This window comes from Nyctibius grandis, chromosome 2, assembly GCF_013368605.1.
Source record: "Nyctibius grandis isolate bNycGra1 chromosome 2, bNycGra1.pri, whole genome shotgun sequence".
Classification (NCBI taxonomy): Eukaryota; Metazoa; Chordata; class Aves; order Nyctibiiformes; family Nyctibiidae; genus Nyctibius; species Nyctibius grandis.
The window spans coordinates 41,560,343-41,583,657 of record NC_090659.1 but is presented as its reverse complement, the minus strand read 5'-3'; the positions used below and the strand labels follow the sequence as shown (position 1 = coordinate 41,583,657).

Here is a 23,315-nt window from a genome sequence, read left to right as displayed (position 1 = left end):
AAGTCGGATTCAGATGCCTAAAATAGATGTAAATACAGTCAGTTCTCCATTATCCTTGGGCATTTTATCAAAGTTGTGGATTAACTGGGGCACTGAGCTGGCTTTAGGAAGAGTGACCTTGACTTCAGTGGCTGAAGTATAGCACTGCTTGGTAATATCAAGTCCAGGCCACTCTGATTATAAATTTCAAAGTGCACAGGCAAACACTTACAACATACTCCATGGATCTAGCTCAAACTCAGCCAGACCTACTAGATTGGGCTCAGCCAGACTTGTACAGGCCACTCTCCATCATCTTTGCTAAGTCCTGGGGAACAGGAGAGGTGCCTGAGGACTGGAGGAAAGCGAATGTCACTCCAGTCTTCAAAAAGGGCAAGAAGGAGGACCCGGGTAACTATAGACCGGTCAGCCTCACCTCCATCCCCGGAAAGGTGATGGAGCAACTTGTCCTTGGTGCTGTCTCTAGGCACATCAAGGACAGGAGGATCATTAGGGGCAGTCAACATGGCTTCACCAAGGGGAAGTCATGCTCAACCAACTTGACAGCCTTTTATGAGGACGTAACCCGGTGGATAGATGATGGTAAAGCTGTGGACGTGGTCTGTCTTGATTTCAGTAAAGCATTTGACACAGCCTCCCACAGCATCCTCGCAGCTAAACTGGGGAAGTGTGGTCTGGATGATCGGGTAGTGAGGTGTATTGTGAACTGGCTGAAGGAAAGAAGCCAGAGAGTGGCGGTCAATGGGACAGAGTCCAGTTGGAGGTCTGTATCTAGTGGAGTCCCTCAAGGGTCGGTACTGGGACCAGTACTATTCAATATATTCATTAATGACTTGGATGAGGGAATAGAGTGCGCTGTCAGCAAGTTCGCTGATGACACAAAACTGGGAGGAGTGGCTGACGCACCGGAAGGCTGCGCAGCCATTCAGAGAGACCTGGACAGGCTGGAGAGTTGGGCGGGGAGAAACTTAATGAAATATAACAAGGGCAAGCGTAGAGTCCTGCATCTGGGCAAGAACAACCCCATGTACCAGTACAAGTTGGGGACAGACCTGTTGGAGAGCAGCGTAGGGGAAAGGGACCTGGGGGTCCTAGTGGACAGCAGGTTGACCATGAGCCAGCAATGTGCCCTTGTGGCCAAGAAGGCCAATGGCATCCTGGGGTGTATTAGAAGGGGTGTGGTTAGCACGTCAAGAGAGGTTCTCCTCCCCCTCTACTCTGCCCTGGTGAGGCCGTATCTGGAATATTGTGTCCAGTTCTGGGCCCCTCAGTTCAAGAAGGACAGGGAACTGCTAGAGAGAGTCCAGCGCAGAGCCACGAAGATGATTAAGGGAGTGGAACATCTCCCTTATGAGGAGAGGCTGAGAGAGCTGTGTCTCTTTAGCTTGGAGAAGAGGAGACTGAGGGGTGACCTCATTAATGTTTATAAATATGTAAAGGGCATGTGTTGAGGATGGAGCCAGGCTCTTCTCAGTGACATCCCTTGACAGGACAAGGGGCAATGGGTGCAAGCTGGAACACAGGAGGTTCTACATAAATATGAGGAAAAACTTCTTTACGGTGAGGGTGACCGAACACTGGAACAGGCTGCCCAGAGAGGTTGTGGAGTCTCCTTCTCTGGAGACATTCAAAACCCGCCTGGACGCGTTCCTGTGTGGTATGATCTAGGTAATCCTGCTCCGACAGGGGGATGGGACTAGATGATCTTTCGAGGTCCCTTCCAATCCCTAACATTCTGTGATTCTGTATGATTGCTGAAGAACGATGCAGATCACGCACATTGCTGCCCACTACTCCAGGATCATTAGCACAGACACAGTGCTACTTGGACAGCAATGCCTAGCAACTGAAGAAAAATCAAGCTCCATCTACCAGGGATTACCTTTGCACATAATGGATACCAGTCCCTGCTCCACCATGACAAGCTCAAAATCTAAATAAACTGGGCAAAAGTCTTAAGCTAAGCACACAGAAACATGAAGGAAAGTGGAGATTAAAGAGGAGATGGAAAGAGCAAAAAGAAAACAAAGGACAGAGGGACAGGTGTGGAATGAATGTCAGATGAAATTTTCTTTACTTTTTCAGGGTTACAGAAGGCTTTTCTCTTTTGAAAAGATGAGCAATATTATAGAGTATGCATGGGATCAAGTACTATCCATGGCAGATCCATTTTTACTCCATACATTATGCTATTTGAGTAGCAAAGCAGTATGACTGAGCTCCTGATACTTGAATAAATTTTGGCTGTATAATATATATATAAATAATATATTAACAGAGAGTCAGAATACTCTCTGTAACAAGCACACAAAAAGCGCCTTGCTGGATGATCAAGGTCTCAACTTCCAACTGCTGGGCAAAAATCATCCACAGAAAATAAAGCAACAGTGATTTCTGTCTAGCTCTTGGAGGAGAGACAATCACAGCACTCATACCCTGAGCTCTGCAGCCAGCACTAACTTACATCCCTTATTGAAAACCTCAGCTGAGTGTTTGAGGACTCAGTGGAATACACAAAAGTGAATGACACAGTTGCAAAGAAATGAATGGTACAGTGATAAACAATCCCTCCAACTTAAGTTGAAGAGGACTGCACTCCAGGTGTCTGCGCAGCATTTGTGTGAGAAACTGATTGTATCAGTTGCATGTACTAATGAATCATTTTTTAATTTCTTTTTTAAGCATTTGCCTTGATATTGTTGAAAATAAACAGTGCAACACTGCCCAAGAGACAACACAAGTGGAGGCTTCCTTACCACCCCCTAAAAAGCCTCAAGGGAGTAGAGTAAGTACACTGATAAGCAGAAGTATAAAGGTCAAAGACATATAAGATATGGGACATGAGCTGATATTAATGTCAAATAATTGATGATTCATCAAGTACATTACTGAATAACTGAGGTTCATTCCCGAGAGAAAATGACAGGTCCCTCCATGTCACAGTGCCCACCTTAGTCTACTCTTACTTCTCTGTAGGTGAACCATGTGCTACTGCATCCTCATGACTATGGACTAAAGGCTCAAATTCAACACCCTGAAAGCTGCAACTCCTGGTATTAACAAAACAATTAAAACCTCCACAGGCTTCTAGGAACTTGATCTTGATGGAGCTCTATCCCTTGGATGTAACAAAGGATCCAGGTTCCTTCTGCTTGCTGGCTGGTCAAATGCATGTCAGAGATCTTATCATACTTGATGAAAAGAACAGCAGATGACCCATATCTGGACACATGAATTATCTTTCCCTCATATGAAAACAGGTTCTGAAGCCAATGGGTGTATATGGTGAATTTCTATTTTTTGCCACTGCCTATGCCAAATTCTGAAAGAAGTTGGCAGGTTTCCCTTCACACTTATATTCAAGTGTACTGTGCACTTTTATGTGAACACAACTGCCTGTTCATATGGTCTGGACAGGCCAACAGATGTGCATTATGCATATATAAGAATGCAAACATCTTCAAATATCATGCAGACAGCTATTTGCAGACAGAATGTAGACACTTCAAGCCACAGCTGACAGCTAGAAGGAAAGAAGGCTCTTCAATCTTGTCTTCATTTGCAATTTACCCAAGTTCTACCCCTCTTAACACCGTGGCTTGAAGAGCCCTACATAGCATTTCTCTGAAGAAAGTTTTATCCTAGGGATGAAAGAAGGTGAGGTTCCTAAGAAAATATTTTATTTTCCAAGGTCTGTTCTTTTACCCCAAATTCTTTTCAGATTACTTAATGGGGGTTTTTATTGAAAGTATTTTATTATGCGTTTTTTCTCCCTCCATTGCAAATGAAATCTTTCCCCAGCTGAAAAAATTAGGTTGAAGATGGATGGAATTTGTTACATCTAAAAGACCTCGACAGAAGGAGGTAGATAAAGGGAGTGAACAGGAAGACTTCTAAATAATCTCTCTGCCACTTTGAAATCTGTAACAGACTTGCACAGTCCATATGATCTTTTCCCACCAGAATCAGAGAAAGAAGATTTCCACTACAGTTAGAATTTTCTGGTATTGACCAGGCTGGCTTCCACCTGAAAAAAACACTACTGTTCGAACACAATGGAAGAAATATTCCAAAATCCACAGACACAACAGCGCTTTTTCCTGCTCCAGCTAGATCCTCCAGACCTACTGGCAAGCACCACATTGTGATGGGTCTACTTACACGCCTCCTTGCTCGTGGTGCTGGTTCGGGTGTGTTAGGAGAAGTGGACTCGTTTGGTGTTTCTGAGGTTGAGCTGAGAGATGAGTTACTGCTTGAAAGTTCTTTGTTCTGTCTTTTAGTTCCGAATGGCAAGAGAAAGGCCACAAAATCTGAAACATCTTTTTGCTCTTCTTTCTGAGAGTCTTGCTTGAGCTTGTAGGCCCGGTCATTAGCAATCACTTGGGATAAGGGCATTCCAAAAGCCTGGGGAATAAATTCTGCAACAACAACAAAAAAATTAATATTTACTGAACATCTGATATTTCTTTAGTACAAAAAGAATTAAGTATTAAGCTGTTAAAAAGAAAAACAATCTTAAGTCCCTTTAAATATATAATAATTCCAATGAGGTACTGGACTGGATAATAATAATAATAACAACATTCAAACAATAAAATAATAGTGGAGATATGCCAGGTAATTGTAGCCCATCGTATCTGAATCCTGTTTCCAGTTGGAACATGCAACATACACCACACAGAATCTTCGAAAGTCACTTAGTATATAGCAGATCTAATTAAGATCTTAACTACCACTGAAAGCAACTGAAAGTCAGTCACCTTTGGCTACATCTAGATGGTGCAGAGGGCCATCAGATGCTCCAGTAACCTAATCCTGAAACTGGGGAGCCTAGCTGGACCATGACACAGCTCTCTCATGTTTCAAACCCCTTCACCAGGTTTCTTTCTCACAAATGCTGCAGGGAACCAGAGTCAAGGGGTACAGGCACATGCACGGGTCTCATTACAGGTCAGGAGGGTGTGCACCTACCTGTACAGGGAGCTTGTAAGTGCATCCACTATTCAGACTAAGCCTTCAAGGATATGGTTTTAAACATATACAAGAACTATACTGCTTTAACATATTGGTAAGATTAAACCAGTTTAATAGTGGTATATCAGTACAAAGGTCCTTTGTAACAGTACAAAAATATATATTGACATATAGAAATACAGGAGAATACAGGTTTCTCTCAATTAACAAGAACATAATCCTATTGCACACCAGTATAACTGTAATGTACAAAACCAGCATATACTTCAGGTCTCAAAGTAAAATGCTCAAATATTTTACAAAACAGAAAAATGCTCTACAGTGAATCAGCCAACAACAACTAACACTGAAATTCTCATCATTAAGTTTCAAATCTAGACCTATCTGAGATTACTAGAACCAAAACCATTGGGCCAGATTACCAACTAGAACTGGTTTGTGCTAAAACAGAATGAAAAAATAGCTATTGACTCTGTTTATCCTGGTGAAAATAGGTGCAACTTCTACGAGGTTCCAGCTTCAGACCAGCCTGTATCAGGAATAAACGAAGCACCAGAGAGTAAAAGCAACACTTTTTTTAAGTATGAATAAAGGAACAACAAAAAAAGCAAACAAAAAATCCTTATATACTACCCTTATTTTTTTGCCACAATCGCCTAAAAGATTAAAGGCCAAAGTTCCTCTTGGGACTTAAAGTCTGACTGTATCTTTGATGATACTTTCAAATTTTATCTAGGCTTGTATTATTAAAGCAAGGCATTGAAAAGAAGAGTATATTTTAGGAATCTGGAATGAGGACAATACTAGCCTATCACACTAAAGAGACAAGGGCCCGTTGTTCTGATTTGGTGAGAAACATTACTGCTCTTTAGAAGCATGAAATGTCAAGACATGAACTAACTTTGGTGGCCAGACAAAACTAAATCAGGAAGCAAAGCCTCACGTATCAAACAAGTCTAGAGGTGACCTGTGAGTAGAATGACATCTAAAACCATCTGCATTTAATTTAGGACAAGAAAGAACATCATCGCATGGGTATCAAGCAACATGGGGGTTGCCAGTTCCAGGAGTCCAGAGTTAGATTCGTCCCTCCTGTACACAGCAGAGTGTGCCTATAAAATGATGAGAGTTTTAGTATTAAAATTTGTTACTGTTCTGAATTATCTTCCTAATGAACATTTAAGACCACAAACTTGAAACACACGTATGCAACATGTCTCCCCTTTTGGCTGTCTAACCGAGTACTTTGTTATATCTCCAGCACCCCTATTTACCTGTCCTTCCACAACATTTCCTGAGAAAAGTCACTGAGCCAAACAAAATCCTGAACTTGAAATATTTCTCTGGTTTTGGCTCACAGCCACTCGTGTTTCAAGTTGGGATAGGACAGCGGTATGTAGCCCAGTGATGCCCAAGAGCATGCTGATGCCATTGATCCTACAGCACTAGGATCAACTGGGACAAGATCAGCAGGAGATGAGATCTCAGCCTTGCTTCATTAAAAGAATTTAATTAAAATGACCCTCTCCCTGACTTCGTTATGTAAAGGCTGGTATTTTGAGGTAGGTGTTACTCTTCCTTGAAAACTCTCAGGTGCGGGATGACAGGTTTTTAATTGTTCTTGCTCAACATGCCTGTGGAGCAGTGAAAGGACGCTGAGCCTCTACTCTAGGCTGCTCTGCTGTAGGCCTCCTTCTCAGAGGACATGAACCGCTTCCCCGATTTCTCAATGTCTGGCAGAGATGGGGAACTGGATGGAAACCAACTGGCTGATTTTCAGACTAAATACAGAGGGAAGTGATGCTGGCTGGCAATGGTAATTATGTTAAAGAATTGGCAAAATCAGTAACTTTTTGATTGTTTGTTGAAATTAAGAGAACTGGTTGCACCCTCCGCAGACTGGCTACAGCCTCAAGTTCCCACCAAAACCAGTGTGTGTCTGTGCCTTGGAGGGGTGTGGCAGAGAACATGTTTTGCCCACCACTCTTCAGAAGAATTTAATCCCAACAATTTCCTTGTTGGACTGGTAACATCATGTCCATTAGAGTGAATGCTAGCCCTTTTCGACATTTCAGATTCATTAAAAAAAAAAAAAAAAAAAAAAAAGAGTTGTAGTCATGCCAAGTATTTAGCAACCCACTGATGGAGGAGAAAGGGCACTGACTCAGACATAAGATACGTAGGTTTGAGGTGCTGGTCTCCCTATCAAGGTAGAAGTACCAACTGCCTATATACTGCTGTAGGCTGGGGTTCTTCACCGTTGGAGATGTTTCATTTGTATGAAGAAACGTTCCTTAGAGCAGGGGCTCAAACTTTGGTCTGTTGTGTATATATACTAAGTGAGTGCCAAAGCTACTAAGTTAGTGACTCTCTGTAAACCCAACAAAAATTTGATCACTTATTCAATTAGGAGAGTGAGCATCTTAAAAAGAAGTTTTGCAGAAAGCACCACATAAAAATGTAAAAATCTGGCAGACTGGGCAATCAGCTTGGAAACGCAGACTCATATCCTTAGCCAGCAGCACATAAGGACTTGACTTTTGATCCATTCTGGTTTTTAGTGTTCATTGGCAAAGGAGACAATTTGCTATTTTGGAGAAGTGCATAATTCCTCTTACCAGAAATTCCATCTTGCAGCTGAGGCAAGTTTCTTAAGAGAATTTTGACTGAAAGTGGTATGTTCCCAAAAAATCTTTCTGTGGTGGCAAATCAGCATTTTCTAATAAATAGCATCATGTCACAGAAAAACTCCCAGCCAGATCAAATAAGAGTTTCAGTGATCAGAAATCCCCTTTTCTTTGTTAATCAAATTATGGTATCCAGGATGTTGAGCCATACGGTTAGTTTACTTGGCCTCATGCCACACCATCCAAGTATAGTTTCAAAGACTTCTCTGAAGTTTCAGCTGCTGAAAATTGTGGTTTCCATCCCACAAACCATAACAGTCTATTAAGAACCAGTGAGGTCTATACTCTAGACCCTAATGAGGCCTTCAATGCTAATAGTGAACAGCATACAATACAGCAACTTTGGATAGCCTCCTTAGCACTTTGTTTTTTTTTCTTAAGTACAGCTTAAGTGCTGGTTTTGAGCTGCTAAAACCCTGTGACCAAAATGTACTGAGGTGCTTGTACTACCTCTATTTAAATGATAGGAATAGGGTGGGAGACAGCTCAGAGAATAACATGCTTTAAAAGGGATATTTAAATGGGGAACGGTCCTTTTAAGTCAACCTCCCTAGCTAGCCAGACTGAGTAACTTTTTGCTAACTGAAATTAATTAGTTTGGATCCATAGAGAGAATGACAGAAGGCAAGAAAATAAGGGAAAATGAAAAACCTCAATCCATAATGGGATTGGCAAAACTCCTTCCATCAAAGGTTCAATCAAAACCCTGCACTGACTCCAGAAGACTCGATATAAGACAATGTTCTCAGCATCAGCTCTACGGCTGAAACTACCTTGAATACTGTGTCCACTTCTGGGCCCGCACTTCAAGAAAGATGTTGAGGTGTTGGAGCGAGTCCAGAGGAGGGCGACCAAGCTGGTGAAGGGTCTGGAGGGTCTGACCTATGAGGAAAAACGGCTGAGGAGCTGGGTTGTTTAGCCTGGAGAAGAGGAGGCTCCGAGGTGACCTTATTGCAGTCCTACAAACTACCTGAAGGGAGGTTGGTAGTGAAGTGGGAGTTGGCCTCTTCTCCCAGGCAATAGCGATAGGACAAGAGGGCACAGCCTCAAGCTTCGCCAGAGGAGGTTCAGGTTAGACATTAGGAAGAATTTCTTCTCAGAAAGGGTTATTAGAACAAGCTGCCCAGGGAGGTGGTGGAGTCACCATCTCTGGATGTGTTTAAGAAAAGACTGGACATGGCATTTAGTGCCATGGTCTAGTTGACATGGTGGTGTCAGGGCAATGGTTGGACTCGATGATCCCAGAGGTCTCTTCCAACCTGACTGATTCTGTGATTCTGTGATTCTCCAGCTGGTTGGAGCTCCAACTGACCTTCACGGAAGTGATATAAGACCTTCCCAATTATTTAGGCTTTTTCTGTGGGTAGGTCTTTGTTTTTTGGGTTTTTTTTTTTAAATTTAAGAGGTTCTTCAGTCCTTTAGTTGACTTTAGTACAAAATACGACACAGTATAGCTTAAAAAAACTTTTGTATGCCTAGAGAGCATGAAAAACATTTTAGAGGAATTTTTTTAAAAAAATCACAGCTGGAAAGGCTTAAAAAAACCCCATTTCTGATAAAGTATAATTAAAAGGAAACTTCATCTGTTCAGCTCTCTCCTTAGGCTGTGCCAAGGCACACTGCCATCGTGATAGGTTGATTTACTGAAGAACGAATGCAAACATTAAGAAATACCTCCAAATTTACTGAGCATGGCTGGGAAGTAAACATGGAAGACATTTGCAAAAATTTTGAACTAAAGGAAAATCAAACATCTACTGCTGGATCCGCATATGCCACAGAGTTACCAGGAAGGCCTTTTCTCAGAAACTCCAGCATACAGAGCAACTCTTCTAAGGCCCCACAGATGAACCTGTCAAGTATTTACATTCCGCACAGAAACATCAGCAAAAGGGATGATTCTCAGTTGCTCAAGAAATCATGTAACAAGTCATTATTATTTCTGAGCAGGTCTCTTAGTTCACCTGTAGGGTTTACTGGAACCAAGGCAAAATGGAGCTGGTTTACTGATAAAATCTTCTAGGAGAAATCCTTTCTGGGAGGCATCTCTCTCAGGAATGCCTGTGTGTGCTTTCCAAGTAGGCATGCTTACGCTGACCCCCTTATCACTGGCAGGAGACGGACAAAAGGCTCCACTTCTGCTGCCGTCAAAATAAGCAGTGAATTTGTAAGGGAACAGTACCCAGCCGCCAGCATGCAGAGAATCCTGAGAATTTCTTATTCCAAGCAGCACTGACATTTTACTGCTCCTCCAGTCTGAGTATTGTTTGTCATGAGCTAAAGCAAATGTTTGGAGACATATGTGGACAGCATGACTGAGAATCATGATGGCCATTATTAACAAGGAGGCTGGGTAGAGAAAAGCTAAGATGCTGAATGATGGAAGCTGAAAATATGGCCTAAATATCTGGGTGGAGTGCTGCTCTTCTGTTTCGCTTGTTTACATCCAGCAAGTTTTGTTATATCCTGCTCTGGTGAGTCACTCAGAGATGTAAAAACAATTGAAAAAACACTTGTTTAGAATTTTTCCCCTTTTAATGAGATGACGACAGATGTACCTGTCAAAAAGGACAAAATAAAGATATGAATCTCATTTAAAGTGCATTCAGTTCTACTCTAATGTCTTTGTTGGCCTTCAGAAGTATAACAGTTTGCTGAAACTCTCACTTAACAGATAGACAGGTTGATCGACTGATCCATCTAAATAAAACGTGACGTTAGGACAGTAAAAACTCCACAGACTGGACCGAGTCCTAAAATACAAGTGAATAAATCTCCAAAAAGTCCTAGAAGAAATGAGTCCCATATCCTTTTGGTTATCCTTTTTAAGCACAGTCACCTGGCGGGGTGGGGTGAGGGAGAAGAGTCTTGGGCACAACTCAGAGAGAGGTGGTACCTCTCCAGACAGAACAACTCCAGAAGTCTACACCCTAGGGGTGTTCAGCGCATGTCAGTGCTAAAGGAGAGGGTTTGTCAGGCAAGACCAAGGACGCAAGTCCTCCCTGTTCTTTCTCAGGAACTGTCCACACACAAAGACACAACACTGACCGCACATGCTACAAGCTGCGCAAGGTTCATGCCTCGTCCGCCCTGCAGCAAGGCCTCCATCGTGCATCGCTGGTGATCAGCACAGCGGCCTTTTTTTTTTCCACCTCTGTGGCTTCCTGCGCCAGGCACATCTCGGTGATCTTTGGCTGCAACCCACACACACGATCATCAGGATTAACCTTCAGGAGCCTGTCTATCCAAAAAAAGACTTTTCAGGTGGCACATACTCCAGGTAAGACCTAACAACATGGCCCCCTTGGCTGTTACTTGTCTTTGGTATGTGGGGTCACCCAGGCTGGGATATGGGAAACTCAAAATGTTTGGAATTACTTATATACTCTTCAAACTGCAACTGTGCTTACAAAAGTGATGCTGAAGAGACGGGAATGCCATTTGCAATAAGGCAGCTGCAACTTGTCTGTATAAAGTGTTCTGGAAATCGGCTTCCCTGCTTCCCCTCTGACGGCCTGCGTCCTGGTCTCGCTGTTTCCTTCTCACAATAGTGCAGCTGGACTTGTTATCAAAACACAAACCCACAAAAAAAAACCCAAAAAGAAACAGAAGGAAGGCATTCCTTTTGGGCATGAGGACTAGGGACCTGCCTGGGTGGGTAAGTGCATGCTCCTGGCCTTTTGTGTGAGCACACCCACCTCCACAATGTGCAGTGTTTGTTTTGGACCGGTTGCCCAGAAATGGAAGAAACTCTCTTTATAAAATAAACGGTAGAAATGCTTGTTAATAAAACACCACGGAATGAACCAGGACAATACTTCCAGCTCGCTGTGACACACATGCCGAGGGAGGTTAACTCTGACATTGGGTGACACGGAGACCACTGTTCAGGGGAGGTGGCGGGGCTCGGCTGTGACGTGAGCACGGTGAGCTCATCCTTACAGAGACCAGCAGCACAAGGCCTTACATTTTTTTTTTCCAGAGCCATTCGTCACCTGGAAGCTGAGTGATGCTGTCCCTCCTAACTGCTGAGGCTAGGGGAGATGCTGGTGCTGCTGCTTCCTACAGGAAAACAGCTACCTTTCACCAACTGTGCCAGACTAACAGCCCACATGGCACAATCTAGCACCCTCCTGGTTGCTCATCCCCTCTGCCGTCATGGATTAAGAGTCTGCTCAGCAAGGATCTGTAGGACAGATGATCTTTAATAACTCAGTAAGGCAGAGAAGAGTACACCAGAAACAACCACGGACAGAAACCCTGAGAAGCAGGGTGCCGTATGCTGCTATCTGGGCTATTTCTGCTTAACATTTGCTGTTGGCAACAGATAAGAGCCAACATGGCTTTCTTTTCACTCTGCTGACACAGCCTGGTTGGGAACCTGACTCCTTCCAATTTCCTGGCCCTCTGTACCCTTAGTGACCCACCTGACACCTCTGTCAATACAGACATCCTGAAGGCAGGATATAAATATAGATTCTGCTGTTTGAGTAGTGCTGGGGTATTTTCCCCTCAGGGGTGCTCCTATAATATTTTATACATGGAGAGAGAATGTAAGACATGACTCTAAAAGAGAATAAGCTAGTGGAAGATGGGAGAAAGAGGATAAAAGCAGAAGGGTACATGTTTGAAATGCCTGAAGTTAAAAGAAATAAAAAAAAAAAAAAAAGGAATTAAAATTAAGAGAATCAGCATAGTGATTTTTAAAAATGCTTGGGTATAGTTAACCAGAAGGAAGTAGATAAATATATAAAAGGATGAGTAAGTACAAAGTGCTGACCTTTGCTGTGGACTACCGAGCCCTAACGGCAAAGTGCACTCAGAAAATCCACTGGAACAAAACCAGAAAGTATATCCCTAAAGTTACTAACTGAATGGAGTATAAATGCTATCATGCAAGGCAGACACACAAAAAAAATCCCTGAACAGAAATGTAATAGCAGAAAATATTATCTGTAAGTGCTCAACCAGTACAGTTGCGTAACTATCAGAAACAGAGGTCAGAATAAAACAAGGCTATAAGGAAATGACAAAAGAGTACAAGGCAATGTAAGAAAAATTATTGTTTGAAAGATCTTTGGCAACAGAGAATTTAGAGGAATAAAGAGCAACTCCGGGTTAAGCATTTGTATGCATCACCAAAGGAAGCTATCGTTTCTCAAGGCACTGAACCAAAGAGGCATTGGAGGAGTTCTGGAAGTGCAATTGCAAAGATCCACCAGGTTTGGGTGATACAACAAAATTCGGTCTTTGGTGAATTATCAAATCAATTTATGATTGCTAAAATCTGCTACTGCAATGAAAAATGTGAGAATAAAATGACAAAATGTATTTAAACTCTTGAAAGAGCTTCTAAATAGAAACTTTCAAAGGAGACTACCAAAGTCGTGCTACCCACATGGGAAAAAGATAAACGCTCTCAGTGCATCAAAGTTTTGTGAGAGACAGAATGTTTTTTGAAGAAAAGCAGTACGTGGTTAGCCATTTCCGAGGCAGAAGAGCACCCCACAGAGCGCTATGAAGATCAATATCTGGCAAATGCACTGAAAAGCACCGAAGGTTTTGCACAGAACTATGTTGCTTTGCACTTTTAACTGCATGGAGAAGTAAGGGGAAAAAAACAAGGAAACTAAGCAATATGACTGCTTAATTACACTGCAGCCAAATGGAATCCATTGACAGGAGCGGTACAAGACACATTTTCCCCCAAAAGTGGCTATAAAATCACTAAACTTCTTCCTTAAAGACTCCTTCTGCATGTGGGCTCAGTCCTACAAGTAATTCTCATAACAAATGAAAGATTTGGTACTCACAATGCAACATGAGAGGCCATTGGATTTATCCAAACAAATGTGTCATGGGACTTTCAGTTTTAGAAAGATTAATGCAAATATTTTCCATAGCCATTTTTAAACCAAGAAAATAACAATCCCACATATGAAGTCACCAAACAAATAAAAATTAAGAGGAAAACATTTTCTTCCTGACAAATATGTAAAGTAACTTTGAAATGAGGATGTTCATTTTTTCAAAGGAATTTCAAAGTTCCATCCTTCTGCCAAACTAGATTACGAGCAATAACATCAGAGTAACCAAATCACTTCTCTTGCCATAAATTTGTACATTTGTGTGTGTGTTTGTGAAACTGGGGTGTTAATACTGAGTTTTACTATCACTTTTCCAGAACTTCTTTTCCAGAAGGGACCACAAAATTAGATGTACAATTACTTACATGCAGAAAACTGCAATTTCAGAGACACTTTTCAGGTCTCAACATCTAGACTTAGTTCAAATGGCTGCAAATTACAGGTCATGTCCAGTGGATTAGGACCCAGCCCATAAAGCTGACTAGCGTCCAAACAAAAGAGTACAACCATATCTGTAAATCCATGTCACCTGGAGTCTATTAAAATCCAACTCAGCAGTAGCACTGAAGCATTTATATATTTTAAACAACGGCTATTTTCCTAAGGTTAAAAAAAGAAAAGCAAACCAACTGACTTGCTTGGGCAGGGCTGGGTTTGCATGCTTTGCAAATTGAAAGAGGAGAGTGCAAATGCAGGTAAACAACTGGATCACGTTTATCTAGACTGCACTCTGCACTGTATGGTGAAAATGGGGAGAAAGAACAATGAAGAAAAGATGCAGTCCTTTAACTCCTCCTTTTCTCCCAAGAAATAAGCTTTCAGTTGAAGAGATCTGGGTTATACTAATGACAAATAGAAAGGATAAGACATTTTTCAACTTGGAAGTAAATACCTAGGCAGTACATCATCTCAGTAATGTTCTCCTACTCCAGAAAGTATATGTTTAAGACTAAAGAAATCTCATATGCAAAACTAAGACCCAATCAGTAAATATGTACTACTTTTATTTTACCTTTGTCTCTGTTCTTCTCCTTTCCTAATGAATCGAGTTTCTTTCTTAATGATTTCTTCCTCTTTTGTCCATCTGTAAGAGGAAAACAGAAAAAAAAAAAAGGAAGTAAGTGAAGAGAAAGAATGCTGAACAAACTGCTGCACAAGCTGTAGGAACACAGAATGAGATGGCCATGGCACTGAGAGTCAGGAAGGATGTGGGGTACATTTTGCAAAGTCTAGGGACTCCAGTCACAGTCCTTCAGCCTGAAGGAGTGCTGCTTTGTTCACCCAAATGCCAAGGTTGTACTGGGGAACCAAAATGTGTCCCACAGCATGCTGCTGGGCACATCTGCCCATGTGGCAGAATGGAAAGCCAATTTTGAAGACTTAATAATGGAGGTTTATTGCTGGATGCTCTTGATAGCAAGGTACCATAAACCTAAAAGGTACTGGTTAGCCCTCATCCATGGTCACAAGACTGTGATCCAGGTGCGGAGTTGAAGGTACTATTTGGAGAGGGAAGATTACTAACCTCCAGGATAAATTCTGCACACCAGTCATACCAGTTGGGTGATAGCTGACCACCTTCACATGACCCATCTGATCTGAACTCACACTAGGAGCCTACAGTTTTGTACAGCATGTCCAGATTGGTTCAGATGGATTAGAGTTCCAGAGAAATTATTGTTCTGACACCCTATGTATCATCAAGTTTTCACTAAGGTATTAAGGACCAAAGGTTTTTAAGCAACAGTGTAGGCAGGTTCATTCTTGAAACACTTACGTCAAAAAGCTGGCTACCATTATTTCCTTCAGCAGCATCTTTTATAATGAAAAGTCAACAAAAACACGTTATATTTATTACTTCTCAACAAATACCAGGGATTAAGACAGGGGCCTGCTTTAACTTGTACCTTTTGAATTTTTTAAGTTCCAGAGCAATATAAAGGGTCTAACATAGGGACTAATACTAATGCTAACATAGGCACCACTCTAGCTAAAGGTTAATGAACACATACCTTTGCCTTACTGGTTTTGTAACATGGCAAAACCTCAAAAATTAACACATCGTACCCGTGTTTCATTTTTATGGTAAGAAGGTCACCAAATAATCTGCCTCAACACGTTTTTCTAGTTACATAAGCTAGTGTCTTAAGTGGTCTTTTACAGTAGGGAACATACCACAGAGGAGTGAAGTGGATCTTCATCGATTAGCTCTCATCTTTGCAATTAGGGGTCATGAGAGAACACAAGCCGCTTTCCCACAGTTTTCCCTCAACTCCTATTGAAACCCATGCCCAGAATATTACTCAACAGACAGATGGAAAAATTCTGATTTTTTCATAGCCAGTTAATATCCTTTTACTTTAAAATCAACATTTCTTTTTACCTTATGTAACTGTGGTTTGATCAACTCCACTTTCACACTTGCACTCTGCATTTATTTAGAGCATAGTTGCTCCCAGCACTCACTTAACTATGATACTCCATTCCTGTCTCTTGAGGTAGATTGTCATTTGCTGGTTATGTTAATTCCCTTTTTCCCGCACCTGCTCTGGTAAGAATTCACCTCTCTGAAATAAGGCTGACTGGAATGGGTAAGGCATTCCAGATGAGAGTTCAGCAATATAAGGGTGGTAATTCATTGCCTGATACAGTCTATGATTAGATTTTCCTTTTTTGTAGCCACATGACAAGCTCATAAGTTAAAGTCATACTTTGATTGATTAATATGCCCAGTCTTTTCACACCTTCTGAGATTTCCAGTTGATAAGACTGAGTTCATTACAGAAATTTTTCTTTCACCTCTTGGCAATATGAAGAGCTGGTAGCCTGCTTACACACACCTGACAGTACCACTTGTTTTTATAGGGTTCCATACTACCACTGTGTTCTGGCTTTATAGGTATAAAATAATTTTCAAATTATTTTTCATGTTATAAATTCAAATTACTGCTTCACAGTAGCCTTTTGATAAATGACCTACACTTCTTTGGAGTCTTAAAGCCTTATTCTCCAAAGACCCATTTATTGATATTCTGACATTCCACTGAAGTCTAGAGAGATGTAAAAATGAGAACAAAAGTAGAAATTGGGTGTAAAATATAGTGTTTGCTATTATACCTACACAATGGCAACTTCTAGAGTGTTTTAGTGCTGCATAGTCAAATACAACAGAAATATAGGAAAAATGAATGCTATTCAATATTGAACACAGGAACAAATGGCACTCATATCCACATGGAAAACAGGACTTCTAGGGCCAAACTATCAATGCTTTCTCATGAACCTTGTTCTTAACAGATGATTCTTTCAACTCCAGCAGTGAAGTAATTCCTCAGTAAACGACAGGTTGAGACAACATTTGCGCATTTGGCTCTGCAGACCTTGAATTTTGGATACAAGTGATGCTCAGGCCCAGAGGAACGTAAGAAGCAGGAAGCAGTTCTGGAGATGGACAAACCAGAAAATACAGAAAGGAGTCCACTCTGTGCACTCCTGAGCAAAGAAAGAGATCACAGAGCAACAGAGGAGAGAGACTTACCTTGGGCAAACGGGTGCAGTCACACTGAAGGCAGTAGAGCTACCACCATTTACACTTACAGTTTACCCATAGCACAAGAAAAAGAGCTGCATATGAAAATAATAGAGAGGAATCTCAGTGAAAAGCTAAAGCTTAGGAGATTTGCCAGGAGGTCAGTTCTAGTTCTCCTCCTCCCCCAGAAAAAGACATGATTAATTATAATCTATATTCTGTAAATATAAACATGTTTTGAAATGATTGTTGATTTAGGTTACATCAGGCATGAGCACTGCTAAAATATTCATAATGTGCTTAAGGACTTGTGCAACTCTAGCAGTTTTACATCTTTAATGAAGCCCATTCTTCATAATAATGCTTAGTACTTATTATCTGCAGTGTGTTTTGAGAATATAATTAATATCCAAAGCATTCTTGGGAAAGAGGCAAAGCATGATTACCTGTGCATAGTATCTACAGTACATTTTAAAATTAATTAGCAAATATTTATGTAAAATAGTGTTATATCAGCCCAAAGTGATATTAAATATGGCCTGCTATTCTCATTTGTGCTTTGGAAATGTTTAAAGCACAAAGTGATATATACTGTTGGACTTTTATCCAGCCTTTTCTGTATATAATTATCACTTAATGTCTTCTTTCTATAGATCAACAATGTACTGCTCCTCCAAGAGATTCCACTCAAGAATATTAGCAAGACAAGAGAAGTACTCAAAAGACAACTGTCAAAGTGAAGGAAGCTGCATTTTTTTTCCTTGTTAACCCATTCTGTTTTTTTCTGAAGAACAGCTGCCCAGGCAGCTGTGCAGATCAGTTGTTTCAGAAATGAACTTGGTTTGTTCAATGCTTACTAATTTATATGTTCGCTGCAGTTTTCACTGCAATGCATACATCACTCTCTGGACATCTATACATTAAGACTAGCATGATGAATATTTAAAAGACCAAGAGTCTAGAACCAAACTCCTGAGTGCATATTAAATTGTTACATGACCTGTTTTTCCCAAGTGGTGAGCACTTCCAGGTTCAGTTAATGTCAAAAAGACTTTTCTATTTGAAAAATTAGTTCATCTTTTTAGGACTCTGTCAGTGAGCAAACCCTGTAGAATACAAGAGTATTTGCACTGATACATTGACTTTGGACAAGGTTTGAGGAGTTTTCTGAGATTATTATTTTTGAAATTTTGGGTTAAGTTTGAAATTCACCTGCAGTGTCATCACTAACACCATTTAAATAGCAGTTACACTCTCAAATCCCAGATGTTATATAGCCCATTTCAGGGCCTAAATTTCACTCTAAGTGAGACCATGGTCCTACAAACTAGGTAATAAGAAGCCATTTTCATGCTAAGGAGATATAAATTTAATCTCTAAAAGTTTAAAAAAGTAAAGAAAGAGAACTTTGTATTTTTTCTATATGATAGATTGCTCTGTTGCTTTGCACAAGACCACCTACCAACACCACATATGACTCAGAGCGAGTGCAGACTAAATTCTCTTACTATTGTTTACTTCCCATTACTCATTTTAAAGTTATGGAAATCAACAAGTCTATTTGGTAGATACAGGTGTTGCTCTGCATAAGCAAAAGCATCACAAATTAGGTATAGGGTATTTGTTCAAGATGATACAGTTAGTGGCACACCTGGAGTTAATATTCAGGAACTCTTGGCCACCAGTTTCATATTATGCCACTTAATAGTCACTATACTGTGAAGCCCTAATCCAATGTTTTTCATAATTAATATAATATGCAGTAAAAAGTACAACAGCACCTGAGCTTTGTAAGTCATTTTTATGACACTATTATAGTATTCGGCTTCAGATCATGGAAAGGGCCCTGCCAATAAGCTTGAAGTGAACCTGTAACAAAAACACGATTCTTCAGCAATTTCTTTCCTTATACATGGGCTTGTGGATTATCTGTAACAATGGATGTTCCTGTTATGTTACTTAATGCAAGGACACTTTTTTGTTAATCAAAAACATAATTCATAAATCCATACAGAGATTTTAAACTAATTTAACTCAGTGGTTTTTTGACAATAGAGACCTTCTGTTGCTTATGGGGTTACTGAGTAAAGAGAACTCCCCTCCTCATCCACTGGCAACTTCCTTTGCTTAGGAGAATTGTGTTTCTTGTCCATTTAGGGAAGAAAATTTGTCATGTTCTACAATTAAGGGTTATTTTCACACAGTATAAGGAAAGGAGTTATGTGAGAGATGAATATCATACCCATAGTTCATTTATCAAAACAGAAACAGGTGAAAAAGCTGATATTGTGAGATTTCCAAAATACTTCTTCATAGTAGTTCTATGCATGGCCATTTTCCCTTTATAGGCATTAGTGATTGGATCTAATTGAATTTAAAGAAAAAAATAAAAATAGAATGTATTTTTTAAAAGTGTAATCCATTCTGTCTTGAAAATTACTACCAACAGCACCACAAAGCACCGAGTCTGACCTCTCTCGAGGACGTCTCAGGTCACTCCACTCATCAAGAGCAACTCATTTCCCAAGTGCCAGCCTCCCGCACTCAGCCTGCAAGCTGAACGTCAAGCTATTGCCTGTGCAATACTGCAAGTAATAGAGACCCTGTAATCAGAACACACTGCTAAATTCTATTGACAGAGGACAATAAAGATGACACTGTGCTTCATTCATTGACAGTTGCACTGTGTTTGTGGTTAAAGTTGCTTCTTTGGGTCACTATAAGAAGCAAATTTGCTTCTGAACGCACACTTGGAGCTGCTCTACTGATGAAGAGGGTGCTGGTTTTACTTAGCCATTTCTATGACTATAAATGTCCATCTTGAAATATTTATTTAGATTAACTTGTTGAAATGCCCTGTCCCCACACAGTAATTTCCAAAGCACTCCCAGCTGCAGCACAGATGGAAGGTAAACAATTTCAACCAGAGAAGCAGGAGCTACAGAATTTGGCACACAAGCAATATGAAAACAGAAGGGCTGAGCCTACAGGTATTTCCCATCACTTTCTTTCTCCCTTTCACCTGTCCTCAGCAGTACACACACAAGGAGATCTCCATCAGTGATGCAGATTATTATACTCCTTCAGAAGTCTTGGACTATCTCCCTGTTTCTCACACTGCTTCTCCTTATGGCCTATGTTGCTCTCTTTATTTCACCTGGACTTAAATCAGCACTCCTTTGTGGTTGTCAGCTTGCAGCTGATGGAAGAAAAGCCATATTAGTTCAAGCACATCCCGCAGCTGCAGCCGTGACCTTCCAGGTTTCAGTCAGCTCACAGGTGCTCACCTCAGCCCAAGGAGCTGTGTTCGGGCTGCCCGCCACAGGCACCACAAAAGCACCCCGAGGCAGCTTCCCTCTTATGTGCCGCTTTCTCTGATGCTGCAAACAAGCTTCAGCATTTCTCTCCCCGGGAAGTTCCTGCTGAATGCATTTGTGGCAGAAGAAACAGCATGAAGAGGGCAGAGCTGAAGTCAAAGGCTCTTCAGAAGGGCTGCAGCTCCCCATGGGCTGCACACAGGCGGGACGAGAGCCGGAGTGTTGCAGCCCTCCGGGCAGGAGCGCTGCCTGACCCAAACCCTTCTCAGGGCAACGGTGAGAAACTGGGTGAGGTGTGGGGAAAGCCAACTGTGCAGGAAACTATGTCCTCAGCAATACACAGTGTATACAATACCACCACTTCAGAAAACTCACAACCATCAGACAAAAGTGTGCTTTTCATTCTCTTCTTCCTCATCCCATCAGACTCTTTGGTAACCTGTGGTTAGTACATCTTCTTCAGACATAGGCTTCAGTCCCTTTGGCCTAAGGCATTACTGATTGTTAAAATGAAACACGGAGGAATTACAAAGTCCAAACGTTCAGGTTTAAGTGATGCATCTGCTGGAAGCTTAAATCCTGCATTACACACAGTCTCTTTACTGTGGAACAGTAAGAATTCGGTCATAGTGGTATATGAATTAAATTATTTATATAGGAAGTATTCATAAGTCGCTGTGGAACCTGCCTGGAAGGCAAAACTGCTGGAAACCTCACCTGCTTCAAAAGAAAGCTGCACCCCTACAGGGACCAGAGTTTTATTAATCAAGTAACACTTTACAACAACCTTTTGTGATTCTGATACAAATTAAAAAAAAAAAAAAAACCCTCACAACCCTCCATAATTTGCTTGCCAGCTATTAATAGATTTTTGATGTTGCACATCTATTCTGAAGGCAAAGGTAATATACTAATTTACACCAGCTGAGCATACTATCAGTAGACTGTCCTGTCTTTCAGGAAAACACATCTAAAAATTGTAGTCCCAAACTAGAATCAAATCTGTTAGAGTGAACAACACACCGTTTCCATTGAACCCTATTCTCAAGGCCTATTTCTATCAGAAATAGTCATGTCCCAACTTGCTGAAAAAAATATTACCTGTTGGAAAACAGCAGGATACAGATACAGACTATAACTCTAACAACATAGGTACAAACCCTTTTCCACCAAAAACAAACCCAAGCTTACTTCGGGTAATGCTATAATTCAGATAGCAAATACTACTCATTTCCTGTGGATAGAGGAATTGTAAAAAACCATGACATTTCAGCTCCACTTGCCTACACTTTCCCTAGTGTATATAAGGTTTTAAATAGTCTCCAAGTATACATGTTGGAAGAAAGTAACTACTTTGGTATTTTCAAATATGTTCTTCCATTATTCTCTGTCGTGACAGACTTGCGTTAACTGGTGGACAAATGCAGGTCTGATGTACTCTAAGGGCGAGAGCCAAACCGTAGTAGATAAGGGATACAGGATTCAGGCTCTGGAGCAAGGTCAGGGCTGCAGAAGCCACAGGTGGAGGGAGGGGGCTGTCAGCCCAGCCCACCCCTTCGAGGAGAATAGCTGGGAAGGAGCTGTTTTCCAGTCCTGCCCCAGGCCACTGCACTCCTGCTGTCCAGGAAGCTGCAGGTCTAAAAGATGAGCGTGACCAGAACTGCAATAAAAGCAACCCTTAAAAGAATTCAAAGAGAATGCCTGCCTTCAGTTTGTGTATGCCACGTATAAATATCCTTAAAAGATCAGAATTTTTAAATATTTCAGAATTTTTCAAACCACCACACCAAAACCAAGAATAAAGTTCCCTATCTTCCCTTTTCATTTGATTTCTTTTTAATGTATTCTTTAATCTTTTCACATTTGGACTCTTGACTAGAGATACTTGTGCTTGAAAAGTTGGAAAAAAAATCTTTTCAGCTGTTTTGGCATTATTGAAGTGAAAAAAATATATAGTTTTACATCATTTAAATGCCTTTTTACCTACCAATACATTTAAAATGGTTGTATTACATGAACTCTGAGGAACAAGATATTCACATTCATCGAGTTCTATAGTGGAAATGAAAAATCAGAACACTAAACTATAATTGTTTTGGAGGTTATTGGTATTTGCTAAACCTTTAGCTGGACCTAAGGAAACCAACTCATTTTGACATAAAAATAAACAGTTACTCAAACCTTTTTTTATGCTAGGATGAGGGAACCTGCTGCTACTGCCATATATAGAAGGGCCGATGGAAATAATTTACTCAAACAAGTATGCAGAGCTACCTGGCAGCCTTTAGAGGATTACAAAGGAAGGATCAAATGCCCTTGTATGCCCTTCTGTGGCTGCCACTGGAGAGTAGCAAAAAACAGGTGAATCCCTGGAAAGGGAAAACAGATAAAGATGCAGGATGCCAGGTCTGACTTCCCTGAGCACAGACAGAGTCAAATTCTCAACTAACACGAAGCTCTGCTTGCTTCAGTGCCTACATTAGCGCAGGATTTCCTGTCTCATAAGAAGTCCCAAGTCATAGTACTCTAATAAAATAAAACTTTTTTAAAAAAAAAACAAAACCAAAAAACCACCACCAAAAACCAAAACCACGGAGAGACTGGGCCAAAAGGTAACTTGCTACATATTTTTCTCCGGGAAGGTCTTTTGATAGTGCATACGCCTTGTGTCAACATTGGAAGTAAAAAATGTCTCCAGGTACACTGAAATTAGAGGGAACTACTCCTTCTATACTTCAGGGCAATATCTGCTACACTGAAACTGACGACAGGATTCACGAAACAGTAATGTGAAGTAGCAGGCACAAGACAAAGTACAGACACTGTATTTTTTCACATTGTAGCAGTATCTGTAGTGAGGCAGGAATTTCCCTAAACTCAAAAGGTAGGTAAAGTTCCTAACTTAAACAGATTGTGGTACACCAGGGATTTTGCTGCTGCC

The 23,315-nt window shown here is 41.0% G+C and overlaps 1 protein-coding gene across 3 annotated transcripts in view; it reads right to left on the bottom strand.

The window, feature by feature from the left end:
• ARHGAP6 (Rho GTPase activating protein 6) overlaps positions 1 to 23,315 on the bottom strand; it is a 360,077-nt gene that overhangs the window by 36,230 nt on the left and 300,532 nt on the right. For all 3 annotated transcript variants that reach the window (XM_068422687.1, XM_068422696.1, XM_068422704.1), the window contains exons 3-4: positions 14,541 to 14,612; positions 4,162 to 4,418 (exon numbers count right to left, since the gene is read on the bottom strand). In XM_068422687.1, coding sequence (XP_068278788.1) covers positions 4,162 to 4,418; positions 14,541 to 14,612 — 329 coding nt within the window. The remainder of the gene's footprint in view (positions 1 to 4,161; positions 4,419 to 14,540; positions 14,613 to 23,315) is intronic.